Here is a 20,044-nt window from a genome sequence, read left to right as displayed (position 1 = left end):
ATGCCCATTAGGTATGCAAGGAGCGGGCACAGAGCTCGTTAGCATGGGGACCAAACTGGGCTGATTGTAGGACCTGATGCATAAACTGCCTGCGGGAGAGATCTGCAGATAGTACAGAAACCACCCACAGTGAAATGCCAGTCAAGCGGCAGTTGAAGGAACAGTCACTGCTTTCACTAAATATTTGAGCACGTGGGATAAACAAAATAAGTCTTTGGGGAAAAGCTGCTGAAAGAAGGATACTGGAATTAATGTACTGCATTGTATCCAGCTATTGTGTACGTAAATCCCGGAGATGACACAACCTTTCAAAGCTAACAGAGATGTTGTGATATCTGCATTACTACTTGATCTCATGGCATTTGACCAAACAGATTTACTAGAGCAAAACTGTTGTTAAACTACTGATGAATAGGTTGCTCTGACTGATGATAGAAAGGACAGATCCTAGTCTGGCCCAGAGGCTCTGGCCCTGAGCAGCCGAGGCGCTGCAGGACTCTGCCGAATGAAGCCCACCTGTTCTTGGGAAGGCTGAGTACGCACAGCAGAAAATACCAAATTGTTTAACAGCTACAATCTCTTTCTATCTCTAAATGGCAAAGAGTTCCTCACTCTAATGATAGAAATTTCTCTGTCGTGTCAGTATTACTGTTTAAAAGGAGCTGAATTCTTCTCCACCACAGATGAACTGGAGATTTTACCAGTGACTTTACTGGAGGACAAACTCCATGCACAGCCTTTGCTCTTCAGGAGAACCCTGGCAGGAGCTGTTGCAGGAACCAGGGGACTTCTGGAGAGCACTGGATTCCAGACACAGTTGCTGGGACTCCGCTGCAACAGCCCCGCACGTTTGGTGACAGCCAGGTGATGGCGTTTGTGTCCTGAGAACACCACTGTTCAGAGGTGCTCAGTGCGGTGGACACAGTTCAGCTGTATGGCTCAGGGCAAGGACAACTCCCCCTGTCCTGTTCTGTCTGAGGCTATTGTGTGAGCACAGAGGGCTGGACGGACTGTCTGTCTGTCTGTCTGTCAGCCAGCCAGCCACCTTGTGTGCTCTGCCAATATCTGTGTATGTGCCTGCATCAACCCTGTCAGTGCAGCCTGGCCTTTTGTGTAGCGTTGTTGAAGTTCTGCCGCTAAGAGCCGCGTTGCACCCAGGTTTGCACCGACGATGACTGTACGTGCTGACCTGAATTTGCCTGGGCTGTGCACGTCGGTTTTGATGGAGTTCACGGCATACTCCGGTCTGTATGTTCCACACCATATCTGCACACAGAGCAAAGAAAAGCATTTGTTAGCACTGAGATTGTCCAGGACGAGACCTGCTGTCATTTCACTGTGAAATACTGAATGTTATAAGAATACATTTCACATGAGAACATACAGAAAAAATGCATATTTTATTTTTTTAAAAGTATACTGTTGTCCTCAGACAAAGGCACTTGGGCACAAGAAATTGTTTGCCAGACTTACTTGTGGCTGAATTAATTTGTTTAGAGAAGATAAAAAATACCTCACAAGACTTTATTTTCAGCACTCTGTAGTGAGCGAGTCAGCCAAAGCTTTCTGACCTACTGCTAAACTGGAACTTCAAGTGATTTTCAAAGCCTTTGGTCAAGAAGTACAGAATACCTGTGCAAAGTTCAGGAAAAACAGCTGCTTGTGGTTCATTTCAAGACCAGGAAGAAGTTTTTCTTTTCCATGCTTCTTCACAAAGTTTTCGTAGGCCTGTAGGGAATATTGGAGTGAATGGTAAGAGAAATAGGCTTAAAGAAGGCAATTTATTGTAGCAAAAAGAAGTCAAGGTTAATGGAATAATTTCAGTAAGATGGGTATACCCAGATAACATTTTTGCATAACGGTGCTTACAGGGGAGGACATTAAGAATGCAAAGGAGGACAGTTGTGTTCTAAATACAGTAGCTACAGAGAGTTAGTAATGTTCTTCAGCAAGCTTTGTAATAATTAATGTGTTAAATTCCATTGGTCTGTTACATATTTACCTAGCAAATCCTTTCTCAGGGTAAATTAATGACTGCATAGAGCGAGGTCGGTCTGTGCTAAAAAATAGAGTATGTCCTATAGTTGAAATGACTGGTGTTGTCAGCCACAAATGAGCTCCGAGACAATCGGGGTGATCGAAGGATTCATTGCCCCCATTTATTCATCTCCCTCTTTTCCTTCCTCTTTCCATTAGGCTCGAGAGGTGTGGGGCAAAAAGCTTCAGCTGTGGCAAAACCATCACTTTTCTCTGCTTCTACAGAACACTCGTACTTTTTGGCCTGTTTACAGTTTGTTTTTCTCTCCAGTGTTTGTCACATAAATATATTTAGTGGGGTTTTTTGCCAGCTATTGGGTTAGCGTCTAAAATAACACACTTCTGGTAAGATATGCTTTCCTGTATACAATGCAGAGTTCCAGGACCCAGTTTTACTAGCACAAAACTGATTCTGCTCATTCTATCAATTATCTAATGTTGCATTACGAAAATTAGGTGTTTTTGATCTGTTGTTGTTATTTTTTATTTCTTTTTTAAAAAACAAATAGCAGAAGACTTAAAAACCTTTCCATAGTAAGAACAGCTGCTTTCATGTGTCTTATGAAGACTGTATGGCAAAGAGTGTTTTGTTAATACATCGTTACTGCTAAAGAGATGCTGGCAAATTGGAGAAACGCTCTGACCGCAGGCAGCACCAGCTGCTGCAGGGGCGAAGCCACGAGCTGCACGGGGCAGGTTTGGGAGGAGCGGATACCAGGTCTGCTGAAAGGCTCCGCAGGCTTCGGTGGGTAAGAAGCTGAACGAGAGCCAGCAGTGCCCAGCACTGCAAAAAGGGCCAGTGTCACACTGGCACGTATAAATAGGAGTCCCTTGTGTAGGATACATCAGTAATCCTCCTGCTCGGCACTGGGCAGGTCTCAGCGGGGGCACGCTGTCCAGTTTTGGGCACTGCACTCCAAAAAGATGTGGACCAACTGGAGAGAGTCCAGGAGAAAGCAGCAAGAGCGAGCAGAGGTCTAGCAAACATGACCTATGAGGAAAGATTGAAAGAATTGGGTTTGTTTAGTCTAAAGAAGAGAAGTCTGAGCCTTCAAGTATGTAACAGTCCTCAAATACAGCAAAGGTCTCAGAAGAGAGAGGAACAGCTTGCTCAGTTTGCACTGGTGAGAGCAGACGTGGGGGCACTGGAGCTGCAGCAAGGAGGCGGCAGAACTTCTCCTTCCGTGTGTTTGAACCACACAGAAGCGGTCGATCCTACCTGCCAGGAGGAGGGGGCAGGACTAGGTGACCTCTCAAGATGCCTTTTGGACCTTTTCATACTATTTCTATAATGTTATAATATTAATAATTGAGCATCTAATTCTTTTTGGTAATACTTCTGACCTTCTAACTTTTCTCTGGTTACTGTAGTTCCTTTCAGAAAGAGAACCCCCTTTCACGGGTTTGTGCTGTGTTTTTTTTAAATGCACAAATGTTCTAGTAATTGAACATTAGGCTAATGTGCCATGCTAACACCTGTTTTAGGCTTCCAAGAATTGAATTTGCCCTCAAGTCATGTGTTTGTAGTGAAGCGCTGGTGATGGTTTGTTTGCAGAAGCCGTGATGATGATGTTGAGAAGCGTGAGATGGCCCGTCGGGGTGTTGAGGACAGACAGCGCTCCAGTTGCCAGGGCTTGAATGTTTCGCTGTGGCCCAAGGTGTTGAGGGAAGGAGAGGGCGGATTGTGTTCTTAAGGCCTGCAACCATCAGATTTGGAAGTGACAAGAGGAGGTCACAGAGAAGCTGACTTGCTTCTCACATCCCAACCCACATTCTTTTACTTTCAGTCTGAAAGTTGGCCAATCTAAGGAAAAAAGTAACTATTTCCAGAAGAGACCGGAAGGAAAGGCAAAAAGCATGCAAGGTCCCATGGAAGGCTTGGCACAAGGAGCCCAGATGTCACGGACATCTTTGGATACCTGTACAGGGGACCCAAGTCACTTGTACAAGATGATATTTTGAGCAGTGAACAGTGTTCCATGTAGGGAGAGCCTGTTTACGGGTAGAGCTCAGAAGAAGTTAATTCTCTCCCTCCTTCCTGGCGTGAAGGAGCCGGTGCAGCCAGCAGCCAGGCCGCTGGTGGCATCGTCCTCCGGGGAGGTGGAGCTCCAGTGTGCTTCAGCGTGTGCTTTCATTCTACAAATTCGCTAGTCGCAAAAGGGAAAAAAATTTAAAAAATAGAAGTCAGCTGAAAAAGAGCGCTCTTGGTACAGAGAGTTTGTACCCTGAAATAAGAAGACGAAAGAAATACAGCAGCTGGTCAGTGGTTTTGTATCATGCCTTGGTGGCACAGGAGGTGTGATCCTGTCCTTAACACAAAACTGTTTTTTTCTTCTTCAAAGGTTCTGAAAGGAGTTTTCTTAATCTACGATGGTTTCAGCTAAAATATAAAAAGGGATACTTCTTACCTTATATGCTTGTCTAACACCCCCATTATCAGCAATGTTTTCTCCTAGCGTGTTGATTCCACTCAGCTGTAACAAAGAAAGGAAAAGTATACGTTTTGGAAAAGAAGAGCCTAACCAGGACCTTGGTGTGGTTTTTGTGTGTGTTTTTCACTTTTTAAAGGCAAGAATTCCCTTAAAACGTGAAGCTTTATCAGAAGATGATGTTAACATCTCTGAACAGTCTTTGCCTCCCTTGTCTCAAAAGCCACGCAGGTCCCACTGTTTGCCCCAACCCCTACATTGGTAGCTCCAAAGGCACAGGACATACGTGCTGGCCCCCCGCCAGGTCCCACGAGAAGTTTCCGTACTGGTACACCATGCACTGGGACAGCTCCTTAAAATTGCGTGCTGATTCTTCAGTCCACCAGTCTACAAGGTCTCCGTTCTCATTAAAATTTCTGCCTGTAATAATACGTTAACAGAATTCAGTATACAGAAGAGGCTTCTGGTGCAGTAAGTGGGGTAGCGAGTACGTATAATCACTCATGAAGAAGAATGTCAGTAATGAGGCAGTCAGACAGATGATGCTCGCTTCTTTTTCTTCCTGGGAGGGCTATATTTCAGCAGAGAAGGAAAACAAACTAATTCAGGCTGCACAGGGAGATGGGCTTAAGGCTCTCTGAGGAGGCATGGTGACTCAGGGCTGGGATGCTCATTGCGCGGGGGGGCAGGTGTGAGAGCGAGACCCACACCAGCCTAGTGATGCACCCTGGGCATGGTTTGGTGTGGTTTATGATGGGTTCTGATGTAACCTTTGGGAAACACAACTGAGCAGCGGCTCTGTTAAAGCACTCGTGTGCCGCGGGCTGTTGCTGCAGCTCAGCAGCTACAGGAGGGTCTGTGGGACTCTTTGGATCTTGCTTTTGAAGGTCATCGTGAGGAACAATACTGCAAAGCCTCAGAAACCCAGATTTGGCCTTATATATGGAAACTTCATCTTAATTTAATCTACTCTCTGGAATGATTAAGCACCAAAGCATGTAAAACATTCTGTGCATTGTATGTTTTGAAACTAGAGACTCGGTGCCTTACCATTGTCATCAAATCCGTGTGTGATTTCGTGACCGATGACCATGCCGATGCCACCGTAATTCAGAGATTTGGGCTGGGATGCACTGAAGAAAGGGGGCTGCAAAATGCCAGCAGGGAAGACTGCAAAAAAACCCACAACACAATTAAGATAGTGCCTCATTAGCCTGTGTACGCAGTGCGAACAGACCGTGCTTTATGGGCTTCAGCCAAAGTCAGGCTGGTTCCTTGGCTTTACCGGCAACAAGTGACGTGCCACGTGGTACTGGCTGAGGGACAGCAGGGACAGATCAGCAGGACGTTCCCCTGGTACTGCGATCCCTGCTTGTCCCTTAGAAAAGAAAGGCTGGAGCCACCAAATGTATTTGGTCACAAGCCTCTGTCCTTATTCTGCACAGAGGCAATTCAAAAACATGAACGAAACCCGATTTTGCTGCACTGAGGCCCTTCTGCAACCCCATAGCATTAAAATAATTCCATTTCTTGATTTTAAAAATACATACACATATATAAATAATTTGGGCAGTTAGCAAACCTTACCGATCTGATTTCTACTTGCTGAATAAAAGGCATTGACAACAGCAGCTCCACTTATCCACCTAGTAACAACAGGAGAATAGATGTTAGAATTTGAGTTGTTAATGGCAGAGGTGCTGGTCACACTGAAGCAGCAGCACAGAATCACTGCGGTGGGAGGTAACGCATTGCCGAGGGCCATTCCGCGCTCAGCCTCCCAGGCAGACCCTCCAATCGTTTAGTCATTTAGTAGCCCTTTCCCTTCATTATCCAAATGGATGAACAACGATACTTCGGTTTTGTTTCTGTTTTTGCTCATACTGCAAAATTGTACTGGCAAGTCTTCCCATATAAAGAAACTGGAACACAGAAGCTGAGGTTATAATGGTATCTAAACATTTGGGGATAATGGAACTTTTAAAAGACTGCTTACTAAAAAGGATTTCTGTGTCACTTGCCATCTGTCCAGCTGTCATCTCAAATACTAGTACATTATGGATATCAACTCAGAAACTCTTATTTTTTCTGTAACACAATTTTTGAGGAATGAAGGTACATGATGAGCTCTGTGGCAGCCGTGGCTCGATTCACAGGGCTATGGTTCCATTTCAGTGATACCTGCTGTCCTTGATGAAGGCTCTCAGCGTTACCTTTGTGTCCATCTTGACACACGGGAAATAATGAGTTTTGATAATGAGTTTTGACTCTTTTTTTGTAGTTGACAGTTTTACTGGCTCTCAGCAGTGATCACCTAATGCAATTCTTAGACCTGCAGGCAGGGCGTGTGTTTCAGTACGGTTCATTACTGTACACTTAATAACAGGTCAGAAAACATGGCAGAGAAAATGAGACAATAGTTCTACAAAAAAAATAGCAGGGCCTTACAGCTGAGGTTGTATTTCCATGCTCTGGATGAAACTAATTTCTAGGATAAATTATGTATTTGATAACTGTATTGTACATGCCAATTGTAAGCAATGCAAAGTATTCCAGCAGTTTCTATTGCTTAAGTGAAAAATAATTTGCAGAATTAATTATAACAATCAGAGCATAACCAGTTGTGGTTGATACTTCCAGGCTCACTTGGAATGCAGCGAAACTTCTGGCAGTTACTTCTTAACTCTCAGGCTTGTGAGAACAAACTCGGAGTTGTGTTCAGTTAGGCTGAAGCGATCGAACAAGCCAAACACAGCTTCAAGATAGAACAGAACTGAGGTGGCTGCTAGGTGGAATATAAACTTTCACTTAATGATACGTAAATAAACAACGGCAAAAGCAACAGTCGGAATTCTTTATCCACAATAATAACTATAGTTGTGAAAATCTCTGACATGGTATTTGGAAAATTCACAGTGGTGATTGCAGAGGTGTGAGGTACAAACTTCATCTGATGATGACTGACTAGGAAGAGTCTGAATGGCTGCAGGTTTAGATTTTTTTTTCTTAAAAAAGAAGTCTGCAACAGCCCTATGAAAATGATAAAGTAATTAAAAATAGAAAGATGGTATCATAGAATGACTTGGGTTAAAAGGACCTTTGGAAGTGATATGGCCCCATGTGAAGCTGAATAGACCAGGTTGCTTGGAGGCTTGTGACTCAAGAGTTGAGCATCTCCGAGGGTGGGCTCTGGAGATCTCACAGCCTCTCTAGCTCTTGTGTTACCTCCCGCACACTCAAAAGCGTTTCCTGACATGGAGTCAGAATTTTGCGTGTTCCGACTTGTGTCCCACTTGTGCTATCGCTGTGTGTCTCCAGGAAGAGTCCGGCTCCTCTGCATCGCCTCCCGCCAGGCAGTTACAGGCAGCAATAAGACCTCCCCTTAGCCTTGTCTTTTTAGCTGTCCAAATCTCCTCGACATAAAGGCAGCTCTGCAGCCCTATTCCAATGAGGTGTCTTGCCCGGCGAGCCTGGCTGATAGTGAGCACAGTCAGGGTTCCGCTGGGCTGGAGCTGAGGCGCAGCTGGGGAACGTGCCGGCTCCGTCTCTGCTACCTCCGCCTTCCACATTCATAACTTCAGAGCAGGAGGACATTTCTGCAGTAAACGCCTGCTCATCCTCATTTAATCAAGCTTTCCTTGGCTCAGCGAAATTCTCAGGGATGAAATTCATCTTTCAGATGAACTTAATTAAAAAGCTGTTCTCCAGGAGTCCACTTAATCCCCTCCAGGAGCCAAGGGACCACACTAGAGCTGCTCCAGAACACTTCAGCTTCTACACCGTCCCTCAGTTCCTTTGTCCTACTTGCTAATGTAGGTCCAGCCGTGGAGAAATGAGCAATGCTCTCATACCTGCCCCTTTCACAGAGGAAACAGTGCAGAAAGAAGGTCGTTCAAGCATTAGATAATCACTGATTACCCTCCAACCACGTACATCCTCCTGTGCAAATGAATGAAGGACTATCTACAGTATTTTTAAATACTTACTCCTCTTTGTCCACCTTTTCTCTAAGCTTCTTCAACCTTTTCTTCTGGGTAAATACTAAATTTTGAATAATGTTTTCAAAATATTCTTCTTCTTTGTAGTTCAACTAAAAAAAAGGGGAAAACGGGCAGTGTTATTAGTTTGTGATAAAAAGAGATGGATCTGGAAAATCTAGTCTTAAGCATGATAAGCTTAGCAACGTGTTTGTAAGAGTATTTTTTGATCTGCGATTGGAACTTGGTTTGCAGTGCTCTGCTACATCACAGACTTGGTTTTGTAGCTGGATATATATGTTACTGGCTGTATAATTTGTTCCAGTGCTCTTTATTCTCCCTCTCTATACATATTGAGTGGAGTTTAGCATGGTTTTGACCCAACCTGTAGGAGTTCCCATTTGGAACCAGTAGCGACCAGGCTGGGAAGCTGCAATTCCACCTTAGACAGAACACACGAGAAAGGCTCCAAGCGCCTTTTGAAAAGCATACTTGGGTTATTGGTCTGCATTTTGACTTTTAAGACATGTTCTCCCTGAACGTGCGTGTATACTAAATACGTGAATAGAGTTCCTTTTACAAATGATGCTACCAGGTAGAATACTGAGGTCACGTTTCGCAGTGAAAAGCTCAGATGCAGTTGAAATTCCATGCGTAGCTCAGTGTCACACTTCAGGGGCTAATTCCAATCCGTAAATAGATGCCATTACCGCGTTATGCAAACCTGCAGCCAGTGCAACCGGTGTTTTGACAGTCGGTGGCACACTTAGAAATACCGGACTGTTCTGTTCTAGCATAATTCCTCTAGAATTTATACATTCCCTTGAAATACCATCAGATTCTTATCACTGTCTGTACTGGCTCAGGTGTCCTTAATACATCTGTGTTCACAGCTGTGCATCCAAGCACTGAACAGTTATTGTGGTGTGGGCACTCACCTCCTGGTACTCGTTGTTGAGCTTCGTGTCGTCGCTCACGATCTCGTCTGGGTAACCGATCCGCTCTCTGATTGCCGTTGCCTACGCACGAGATCATTTGATATCCATAGCAAATCCAGCCATGTTGGTAAATCAATCATAAATTACAGAATAAGTGCAATATGGCAGCAGTGGCAGAAAAGCCAGATGTTAATGATAGATCGGTTTTGGTTACGTTTTTTATTCCTTGAAAGCACTGTGAGGTTTATGGCTGATTGTAACAATGGAAAATTGTAGAAAGTATGTTCTGTCCCTTCCTTTGTAAGTAAACTCAGAGAAACGTGCGCGGGAAAGCCAAACGTACTTCAGCTACGCTTTTGAGTCGAAATAGTAGAAATCCTGAACTATTTGACATATTTTACAGCATCTAAAATAGAAATAATAACTGGATGCTTTTTAATGTCAGTACATTATAGGAAAACACATGTATAAATTTCCAGAAATGTGTACGGTTTGACTCAGTTTGGGTCTGTATCCACATTTCTTAACGAGCTCCACACCCACATGCGAGTGAAGAAATTCATTTAAGTGTCCCCAGAGCCTGAAGACTTGAAGTCCTGAACAAAGTTTTTTAACCCAAACTGTTCTCAGTTTCTCTTGATAGCCAAATATTGATTTGTATTCGATGGTGATGTCAGGAGTAATTTAAAAAGTACTCTTTATCAATTAATTCTTCTATTTCCATAGGAATATGTCTCAATAAATTCAGCAGTAAAAGCACGTTATTTATACAAACAAGTGATTCTCAGCAGCCCGTGGGGTGCATGTGGGTTTCTCTTCAACTAATAATCTGTTAGTTACTCCAGATTTAGATGAACTACACCTCCCCTTAAAAGAGAACTCACTGGTGCTGCCCGGCCTGTGGTTTCACCTGGGGTGTTTGGTCCTATTGCTCCTAATAGCTGGTCAAATCACCATAAATCATTTATTCTCATTTGCAGTATTACTTTCTTGTAGATGTTCATTATTTAGCCCCTTAATCACTGATTTGCCTGGAAGGGCTTAATCTTGTATATAGATTCCTCCTATTTTGTGTGCTTATCTCCACAGAGGCCCCTTCCCATGTAATCTGGCTGTGATCTAGGAACTTTGTGAGCTGCTGCGCCTATATAAACACAAATATATATAAAATAGGGATAGATCCTGCTGCTTGCTTTTTTTCAGGGAAAACAATTGAAATAATATGCAACATTAGCAATATTCAAGATTTAACTTACTTTTTGTTCTGCTTTCTTTTTGGTTTCTGCATCCATCCAGGTAAGTTCATCTAAGGTTTTTATAAAAACATCGCGTATATCTGCAATCATTTCCTCCACCTTGGAAAGAACATCCGAATGTTACAAATCACCTCAAGTGATGTAGTTATGTTTGCACACTCACAGTTGGCGTGTGACAGACTTGGTGTCCCTGCACCAGGTGTTGCGTGGGTGCTGTTTGTGGGCACCCTCACAGCCTGGAGCTCCTGTGGCAGCAAAGGGAATGGCCATGAGCTCCTGAGATAATGCACTTTTGTTGTGCAGGTTACAGAAATGTGTCAGGTATCCATCTGCTGGATGCTGGGCCTCTGATCAAATCATTGTGCACATGTCACCCACAAAAAATGGTCTATCTTAAGCCTGGATTAAAGTAGGAGTGATAGGAATCAACTAAGGCTTAACTTCAGGTTAATTTTGAGCAGTTTTCTGTGTGACTGAAGCCAAACAGAAACAACCGTTTGTCCGTGCGCCTGTGCTGGCAGATGTGAACAGGCGTCAGTCTCGCAGAACAAGCGGTGACTGTTTGTTGCAGGGAGGGCTGTTCCCGGACGTGCGTTTTGGCTGCGGGTCCATTGCCGACGTGCCCGCGGTGCTCTGGGTCCTGCCTCCCAGAACCAGCCGCCCTGGCCCCCCAAGACGGCACACGCCATCTTCACATCTCACACGCTGCGTCACCCCGCGGTCACTCGCTTGGAAACAGGCCAGCCCAGCACAAGTAATGCACAAGTACACAGGAGCTAAGGAATGATTCCCCGGGCACAGCCGCTGTGGTTACTCCACAGTGGGGAAGCAGATCTGAAGGTTAGGGCTTTTAGAAAGTGACCTGCTCTATAGAAAAGGGTAATAAAAAGTGTAATCCAAGCTAACTGCATGGTAAGTGGCAATTAAGTGACACTCATGTGGCACACAGGCTGTTTGCTAAAAGCTTACCACGTGTTTACTGTCTCCAGCAAATGCTTCCGCCACATACAGTCGTCCCACTGCGTTCTCCATGTTGCCGTTGACATAGTTAGCGCAGCGACGCCAAACAGCTGTTTCTGATGTTGTGCCGTAAAGTGCCTGTGGAACATAAACAGTAGGTAAAATGGTGACATCTGGGCCCACACAAGGTGAAGGAGAACGGTGACGGTTTCTGAGGAGCCCAGACAACCCTAAATCCATGCATTAAATTAACATTTGTGTTTATGACAGTTAGGTGGGCTCACTCTGTAATGGGAGTGTGTCACAGGCGGAGGAAATATGAGAATCATTACCAATATTCTTTATCCTTTCAAAACATGAAAGGTACAAGAAAACGACTCTAGAAGCCAAGAAGGGGCGATGTCAAAGAGGAACACCCTGACACAAAGCTGCCGCTGTTGCAGGATCCGTATTGCAGCTCCAGCTCCAACAGGGCACTGTAGTTATGCAGCCCATGCATTTCTGCAGGGGTAGGGCTGTGTGTGCTGCCCCAGCGGCTGCTGCTGTCAGAGCCTCCCACCTTGGGCAGCTCGCAGAGTAGAAGCTGCTTTACTCAATGGGATGTTGCTGCAAGGTATGCAAGGATTTTGTCATGATGATGTATAACTATGTGATAAAGCTGAGCGGATAATATAATGCAAAGAATGGGGCAGGCAGGGTCACTCGGTGGCAACCCTCTGAAATCACATTCTGGAATGAAGTTTCTATTCCATAATGAAGCAGCTACTCATCTCTTCAGAGCTACAGGTCAATCACTTCTGGTGTTAAAAGCTCTGTAACTGCTACACCTTGAACGAGTTACTAGCCCTGGCAGGTTGGGGCTGCTTGTAACTCATTACTGACAAATAGATAGACTAGAAAATCTGCCTGTCCCTAACCTCGTTCTGTCTTAGACACTCCCTGCACACAACAGGCTGCACCACTTGTCATTTGCTCATATAGCAAAAGTTTATATAGTAAAAGTAAATACAACCCCTCTTCCCCAGAACTTAAAGCAAATTCAGTAATAAACATCAGCAGTACTGAGCTTAATTAAAATGGAAACTCATTCAGAATGACTATGCATATACATATGTTCAGATATATAAACCTGACCCAACTGACTAAGCTGTATATGTGTGTTAAAGTATTTCTTGTGTCACCAACAGAATGGCCTTAAGCTTTTCTAATGGAGCTCAGCAAACTTAGAGTGGGAAGTTCTACCATGGAAATCCAAAGGATTTCCATCTCCGGTCTGTGTGTGGAACTGCTCAGCGTTGCCTTCAAAGCACTCAAGTATCTGCAGGATCAAATGACTGAAAAACAAGACTGGGCCCATAATGGCTGACTTTGAATGCTGCAGTTAGTCACAAGTCAATCAGAACTGTAATCATTTGCAGATAAATGGGACTGTTCTGTTATCAGAGTGGGGATTAATTTGGATTCAGAAAAGCACAGAGACCAGGCAGCAGAACAGTGCTTTTCAGCTCCACTCCAGCTAGCGGGCACATATCATATACATTATGTGCACACTCCAGCAGAAGCTTCAGCAAACACATCTGGCTTTTCTCTGCAAAATTCAAAATATATTAAATTTTTATATACTACAACTACATTAAAAATTGTCTTTTATGGTTCAAAAATGTCATCTTTACAGCTTAAAGAGAGATGAAGTTCTGCACCTTACGGAAAGCGTTCCTTGTGTCCTTGTAGCTGCGGCTCAGGCTGTTGACAAGATCCATTACGAATCGCCAGATCATGTAATTTTGAAGGTCTCTGTTTAACAAAACAACAGTAATAAGCTGGTAATGTTTTTAGGCTTTTTATGTTTACTGGGGATAAAATGCAGATAGCAAAAATCACTAACATACCTACCTGGGAGTGTATTTATTAACAATAGGCTTCAGCTTGATAAGGTATTCTGGATCATAAACAACGACGTGTTCAGTGTTCTCAATGTTAATTTGTACGGTAGACATGATATCATTTATGAATTTCGACCAGTCGAATACCTGGAAAATCAATCTGCATTATTATATGGTTAAATCAAAAAGAACCAGCTCTAAATCCTATTTTAAAAGGGTGCTGTTTAACAGGAATGTTTGAGACATTGTTTTGATGTCAGACTCACACAGTTAAAATGTTCTGACCCTTTCTTGCAGCCCGGAAAAGCACAAATGGTATTTTAAGTAAAATTGTCAGTTGCCTTTTTGCTGTGTTTGGCTGAGAAGCTCTCGAGCTACTCGGTGCTTGTTCCACTTTAGGTACTAAGGAAAAGGAAGGTGTTACATTGAAGAAAAGCAACTCATCTTTGTACTTCTTTTTCAGTTTCTTTTGTTAATTTTTAAAACTTTGTTGCGCCTGTTGCTTTGAAAAGTATTGGTGATTTTCCCCAGTCTGTATCTTTAGAGAGGAAGGTTTTACTGCGAGAGGTAATGAGCTTTCAGGAACAGCAGCACTTCAGGTTCGAAAGAGAAGGAACAGACTTCAAGCTAATCTTAGGAATAATTGCTGTTCTATCCTTAGACCATTACAACAACGCCACCAACTCCCATTATGTGTCTTCTGAGCATTTTTGGATAAATTTAGAGCAGATGATTATTGCTGATCTGCAGCAGTCCCTGGGAACTAAGAATACCCAGGGTAGTACCCGCGTGTGACAAGAGCTGCTGGTTTCTGACATGGTGACTGTAATGGGAACTGTTCAGCCGAGGCCTCTGGGAGAGGTAACCGAGGGAACAAATGAAGCTCGGCAGAACTGAGCTGTCATATCATTTAGAGTTGAAGAATTTAAAGTCAATAAGAACCGCAGGGATTATGAAACTGGTAGGAATTATAGGACTTCATAGTGCCTTCCTGGCCTCTCAAGACTCAGTCACGTGCTTTCCATGGGACACGGTAGTTAACCCGCCTGCCCGTTGTGCAAGACACTGGAGTCTTTCTGATAACAAATACCCATGTGTGGTAAGACACGGTGTTACAGGGGCACACCTGTGTTATCAAACCTCTGCCTCTCCAGCTGGACTTTGTGGTGCCATGAATTAAAGGTTACAGTGCACAAATGGGCCGTGGCTCAGGGCAGGAGCAAAGGCAGAGCTGATACGGCCTGGGGAGCTGCACTGGGAGGAAGGGAAGGATATTCCTGATCCACATGGACTGCGGGCTCCGCTCTGCTTGCGCCAGGGCCCGGCTTGCTGAGGGAATGGGGGAGAACCAGGAGCTGCTGCTCTCAGTCCGCAGCTCCGGACAAAGAGAGGGGGTCTGAACAGTCACACGACAGCCTATCTGAACCAGTTGGTCACTGCAGTCTCCTGTCCTGCCCTGGTCATTACAGGAGGGGAATTTATTTCTCCTCTGCAAAGGATACTCTCCAGATTTCCACCCAGGGTTATGTACGTGCAAGGTTTGCAGGATTTACTATCCTGAATCCATGAGTGTGAGCCAAACTCATGATATCTTTTCCCTTTACTCTGTACACCTCTTGATGTTGAAGCAGAGGGTGAGATCTGCCTTCAAGGCAGGAGATACAGTGGGTACAGAAGCACAGGCTTTTACATACAGTTTAATGTCTTCAGATGTTTAGGTAAGATAGTGTGCACATCAGGTATCCTGTTCCATTTCTAATATGTCTAAGCTCAAGAACGAACCATCTTTAAAAGAAAAAAATGTCAGGCTTCATTGTTCAGTCTCATCAGTCATAAATCAGAGGTTAAAATATCAGCTTATTGATGACTCACCTTATTATTGATTTCCAATGAGAAGTTGCTTTGGAGCTGTGCCAAGGTCATTTTATTGTACAGCAAAAGTGGATCATTTCTGTCCTCAGATTTTGTCGTTGCCTATCAAAGTTAATCAGGAGAAAATTACTAAGTACATTGAGTCGGTTCACAGGAAGTTTGGTATGTAGAAGTGAAAAGAAAGAAAATAAGTGTTTCTGGCTTAAAACGTAAGTTTACATTAACTGTAAAGTACCTAACATGTAAATATGGTCAGTGTCTTATGTATATAAGCAGCATATAAAAGGACAGATGAAATTTGTGACAGTAAAATGGAGCTTTACTTTCTAGATGTTTAGTGTTGGAGCATCAGCAGCTGAGGCTGCGCAGGAGCCCTGGGACACAGACCCACAGAACCCACTGGTGCTGTGACCAACAGATACAGCACAAGAATGGGCTCATGATGCTCAGGCCGTGATGCAAGGTGCAAGATCTTGGGAGTAAAGGAGATGTATGTATTGAGTAGAGGTTGAGCAGTGTGCTGTGGTGGGAACGCAGTGAGCGTTTGGTCAGGATGCGTGTGTGACCTGATACGATCTTTCTGGAACCCCTATGGAAAGGGAGCCGTGACTCAGAATAGGCTTTGTGTTAGTCTGGGCAATGGGGTTTTGCACCAGAGTGTGAAAAAAAGTCTCTGGAATTAGAGTGTGGACAACATGGACTGAAGAGACAAAACCAGCACCTCATAGTAACTACCCCCCAGTCTCAGAACACTCCTTGGATCTCTTTCTGTTCTTTCGCTCTGACACCAGTGTGTTCCTTGCTAGGACGCCTCTGCAGGCTTGACGCACATTCTGTATCCCCCTTCACCCCTGTTCTCCTGCAGAAGTACCTCGGGACAGCATCAGCACTTGCTCACCTCAGACTCCACCCTCTTCCACTCTTTTGATGGCAAAGAGAATGCAGGTACACAAATGACTCCAGGAGAAGAGTGACCTCCTGGTCCGTGAGAGTAATTCATGGGAGAACCTACCCCACTACTGCCTCCAGTGCTCTTAAATGACTTGGTCAGGAGCAAGAATAGTAGATTTTGCCCCTTTAAACCGTTCTGAAAAGTCTGTCATGCCAAGCCTGATTTTCTCTCTATCCTTTTTTAAACAAGGTTTCTCTTCTGCTCCCTCTTTCCCAGTCTATTGTGCATTCAGTATTTTTTGTGTGTTTCCTGTAACGAATGCCCAAGAGCACAATGCCAGCTCTCTTCTGGTGACGCTCAGGCTGGTGCTGAGGTTTTGCTGGGAGGTTTAGGCCGAGGCAGCAGCAGCTCGGCCAGCACCAGCCGCGCTGCCGGCAGCACCGCCCTGCGGGCACTGCACCCCTGCTCTCCTTTCACAGTCCCCTTTCAATCCTTCTCTAGTGAATTCCTTCTCATGATTTTCCATCTCTCATCTAAGCCTAGAGGTGTGTTTCGCAGGAAAATGTGAAGACAATCAAAATCAGATGGTTTGAGTTTATACAAATTGGGGGAAAGGTCTTCCTGTGCCAAACACATGCCTTTACTATCAGTGCGACTTGAAAAATTGCTGAAGCTAGAAAATGAGTATTTAGCCTGTTTTACAGTCGTCCTCAGCTTCAGGCCCTTCTGAAGTCTTTAATAGTTCCAGGCCATGTTCTTGCTCATGAATGCTCGATTTTCCGTTTTTCTCCACGCAAGCTCAAGTCCTAGCTATTTCTCCAAGCCACACTTCAGTGGAGAACTGTGTTTGATGAAAAAGGCACTTGGACAATCAGCGTTGTGGAACAGCCTGTGCAGGTCAAACGTGATGTTGTGCTGCCCGGCAGCGCAGGGCTGGGAACCTGCTGCTCTGATCAGCAAGAGCCCTGGGGGGAACGAGCCCCCGGACACCTCCCAAAACTCACTTTGTAAGCCAGACTGAGCAGAACCCGGGTCTGTCTCTCCCTTTGCTGTTTGGCACTCCAGTGTTCTCCCCTGCTCATGAGAAGGCGTGTTGTTCTTACTGTGTGTCCTCTTGGTGTTCCAGGCCCCATCCATTTTTCATCAGCTTTTGGTCCCACAAAATAACATGAGCAAGTAACTTAGCAACTCAGTTTACAGTTAGCTCTCGTAGGTATTAAGAAAATGTCAGGTATTTAAAGGATAATTTTAAAAGCTTTTCTTACATTGGCAATCTCTTTCTCCAGGTCCATAACTCTGTTCATTTGTTCAGAAATATCGTTCTCGGTGAAAGAAATATTTCTTTCTTGTAGGATGAGTTTAGCAACCGAAATCATGAAATCAACATAAGCAGAACATGCCTGCAGGAAAAAAACACATGGTAAAGACAAAACTCTTCAAAGTATATCTAAGATTGCATCTACAGTTTTTGAACTACAGTTCTTCATTCCTTTCTTAAACAGTAATTTATTCTGAAATACTGTTAGATCACAAACAGTAATTAACTGAAAATTCCCTCCTGGAAGATTGTTGTAGAATTTGTAGCACTGTTCACAGCTAAACACTCTCAACTACTGCACTGTGTTGTCATTATTTAAAATGAGACATTTGTATGCCCATATTTAAAGCATCACCTGTGTTTTTTCTAGCTTACTTTAATTACAGCTTCCAAAAATACCGCTTCCAAAGAGCAACGTTCCCAGCAACAGAAAACCCAGCGAGATGCTCCTGGGCTGGTTTGAATTAGCGTTGTGGGGAAGCGACTCTGCCCAGCACAGCTCGTCGGCTGCTGCGTGCAGCGTGTCCTACAGCTAGATACACCACGGGCAATAGCGTATATAGTGAACATGAAAGAACTCACCGAGGGTAAGAATGTAAATATGGAAGTGTATTCTGTTAAATGGTACACTGTCAAATGTCTACAGATCTCATTATATTTCATGGAACTTAATATTATTCTAGTTCCTCTTTGATAAGCCACACTCATTTTTCTATCAACAAAGATGCTGTTTTCAATATGCTTTTAAAAAGCAAATAACAGGCCAGGCTCTGCCAACAGCCGGAGCAGCTCAGGAAAGCACTGACAGCAGCCTGCAGAAACCGGGGCGCTCACAGCCCTCGAAGGGCTCCAGTGTTGTTTTCAACCGAGAGAGACTGTTTTACCAGAAAAATCCCATGAAACCACTGGCAGCTACAAGTCACAAAAGAGAGTGCGTACCAAGCCTGTACATACCACTTTAAAATATCCGAGCAGGATTTATAAAAATGGAATATAGACATTACCCCAAACCAGAGGTGTTCAGGTACCAATTAATGGACTTGAGTTTTAGCCTAAAGTGCAGATCATGGTATGGTCAGGTAGCAAAGAACTGAGTCAGCTAATTTCAGATGAACTGTATAAATACTCTCAGATATTTTAGTGGGAACAACTCCTGTATGAGCAGAGAAGTCACATATCTTCCAAGAGAAAAAGCCTTTCAAAATGTCTTGTTCCGGGCTGCAGTTGTAGGTGTGCGGCGGGAAGCGCCCACGGGCAGGGGCTGGAGCGCGGGAGGCAGCTCCTTGTTTGCTCCCCGCGCTGGTGACGCAGCAGGAGCCCGAGCCAGGGAGCTGCTGGCAGCACACGGAGCACAGCGGCTGCTCTGCTCCTGCTCCGAGAGTCTCATGAATCTGCCTCTCAGTGATAATCTCTGGGTTGTTTAAATACTTCGTCCTCTACTTTCTAGCAGTAGAGCATAGTGCGATACTTCAGGTAGGTCAGAGATTAAAACGGGAATGGTCATAGCACATGATAATAATGTAACTGAACAGTTAATATGTTAATAATTGTCTTTCCTGGTATATGATCTGTAATTCAGTGTAATCAGGATTAGGGTATTAACTGTTAGCATGTCAGGAAAATACCTACAAACCCAAAGTGTTTTGAATACTTTCTCATTGCTTCTGCATTTAATGACACAGAAGAAAACTGGCTAATTAAAGGTTACTGTGGTAGCAGTTTCAGCTACATGACTTCACCAAATATGTATATACGTCAGCATCAAGGACTTAGCAGTGTCAGTGCTAACAGGTTAATGAAAATGAGTGTGAATAACATGAATTAAAGAAGACCATATGAGAGTTTAGGTATCTGAAGCAATTTCTATGCTATCACACACTTTAGCTGCTGCATTTTTATTAAGCAGTTGACTTAGGGGACTGTGATCTTTCCAGATCTTTCTACTCTGGTTCTGAACGGTTCTTGGTTTTCTTTCCAAGCCTATTGGTGGTATCACAAGTCCACCTGGGCTCCCCGGCACCTGCCAGTCGCTCACAGTTTATTTCCTTCCCAGAGGCCCTAAGAAGTCAAGTAGCTGTTCCTCTTCTGCCCTGCTGTTCTCACCTGCAGATCAACCTCGTTTAAACGCTCGTCATTATTTGCCCATTCTCCTGATGGTGTTTCCCAGGGGCAGTACCAGAATCTCTTTGGGGAAGGACTGTTCGTGCTTTTTGCCTCTCCCCGCTCTTGGGGATATGCCAGCCTTAAAAATACAGGCTGGAACTTGGAAAGTGCAGTCAGAGATCCGTCAGGCTCACCTTACCTCTTTGTATGCACCCGTGCATTCATAGTAGTCACGAGAAGGCAGGCCAAACCCAGGCTGGTCAATCTAGACATGCAAATAAAAATGGAGACGTGTTTAGGGACAAAATGCCATAGCAGTGTACTGTTCTTCAGTCTATTACAGGTCGCTGATGCTTCACTCTTGCTAAATCATATTCTG

The 20,044-nt window shown here is 44.2% G+C and overlaps 1 protein-coding gene across 2 annotated transcripts in view; it reads right to left on the bottom strand.

The window, feature by feature from the left end:
• MME (membrane metalloendopeptidase) overlaps window positions 1–20,044 on the bottom strand; it is a 37,441-nt gene that overhangs the window by 3,115 nt on the left and 14,282 nt on the right. For both annotated transcript variants that reach the window (XM_082056644.1, XM_082056645.1), the window contains exons 8-22: window positions 19,865–19,930; window positions 17,510–17,644; window positions 15,353–15,454; window positions 13,491–13,627; window positions 13,298–13,391; window positions 11,607–11,735; window positions 10,638–10,736; window positions 9,382–9,462; window positions 8,453–8,556; window positions 6,054–6,112; window positions 5,517–5,636; window positions 4,753–4,886; window positions 4,446–4,511; window positions 1,633–1,728; window positions 1,190–1,266 (exon numbers count right to left, since the gene is read on the bottom strand). In XM_082056644.1, coding sequence (XP_081912770.1) covers window positions 1,190–1,266; window positions 1,633–1,728; window positions 4,446–4,511; window positions 4,753–4,886; window positions 5,517–5,636; window positions 6,054–6,112; window positions 8,453–8,556; window positions 9,382–9,462; window positions 10,638–10,736; window positions 11,607–11,735; window positions 13,298–13,391; window positions 13,491–13,627; window positions 15,353–15,454; window positions 17,510–17,644; window positions 19,865–19,930 — 1,499 coding nt within the window. The remainder of the gene's footprint in view (window positions 1–1,189; window positions 1,267–1,632; window positions 1,729–4,445; window positions 4,512–4,752; window positions 4,887–5,516; window positions 5,637–6,053; window positions 6,113–8,452; window positions 8,557–9,381; window positions 9,463–10,637; window positions 10,737–11,606; window positions 11,736–13,297; window positions 13,392–13,490; window positions 13,628–15,352; window positions 15,455–17,509; window positions 17,645–19,864; window positions 19,931–20,044) is intronic.

This window comes from Streptopelia decaocto, assembly GCF_964273445.1.
Source record: "Streptopelia decaocto genome assembly, chromosome: 6".
NCBI lineage: Eukaryota > Metazoa > Chordata > Aves > Columbiformes > Columbidae > Streptopelia > Streptopelia decaocto.
The sequence above is the reverse complement of the archived record's forward strand: the minus strand, read 5'-3'. Positions and strand labels throughout refer to the sequence as shown.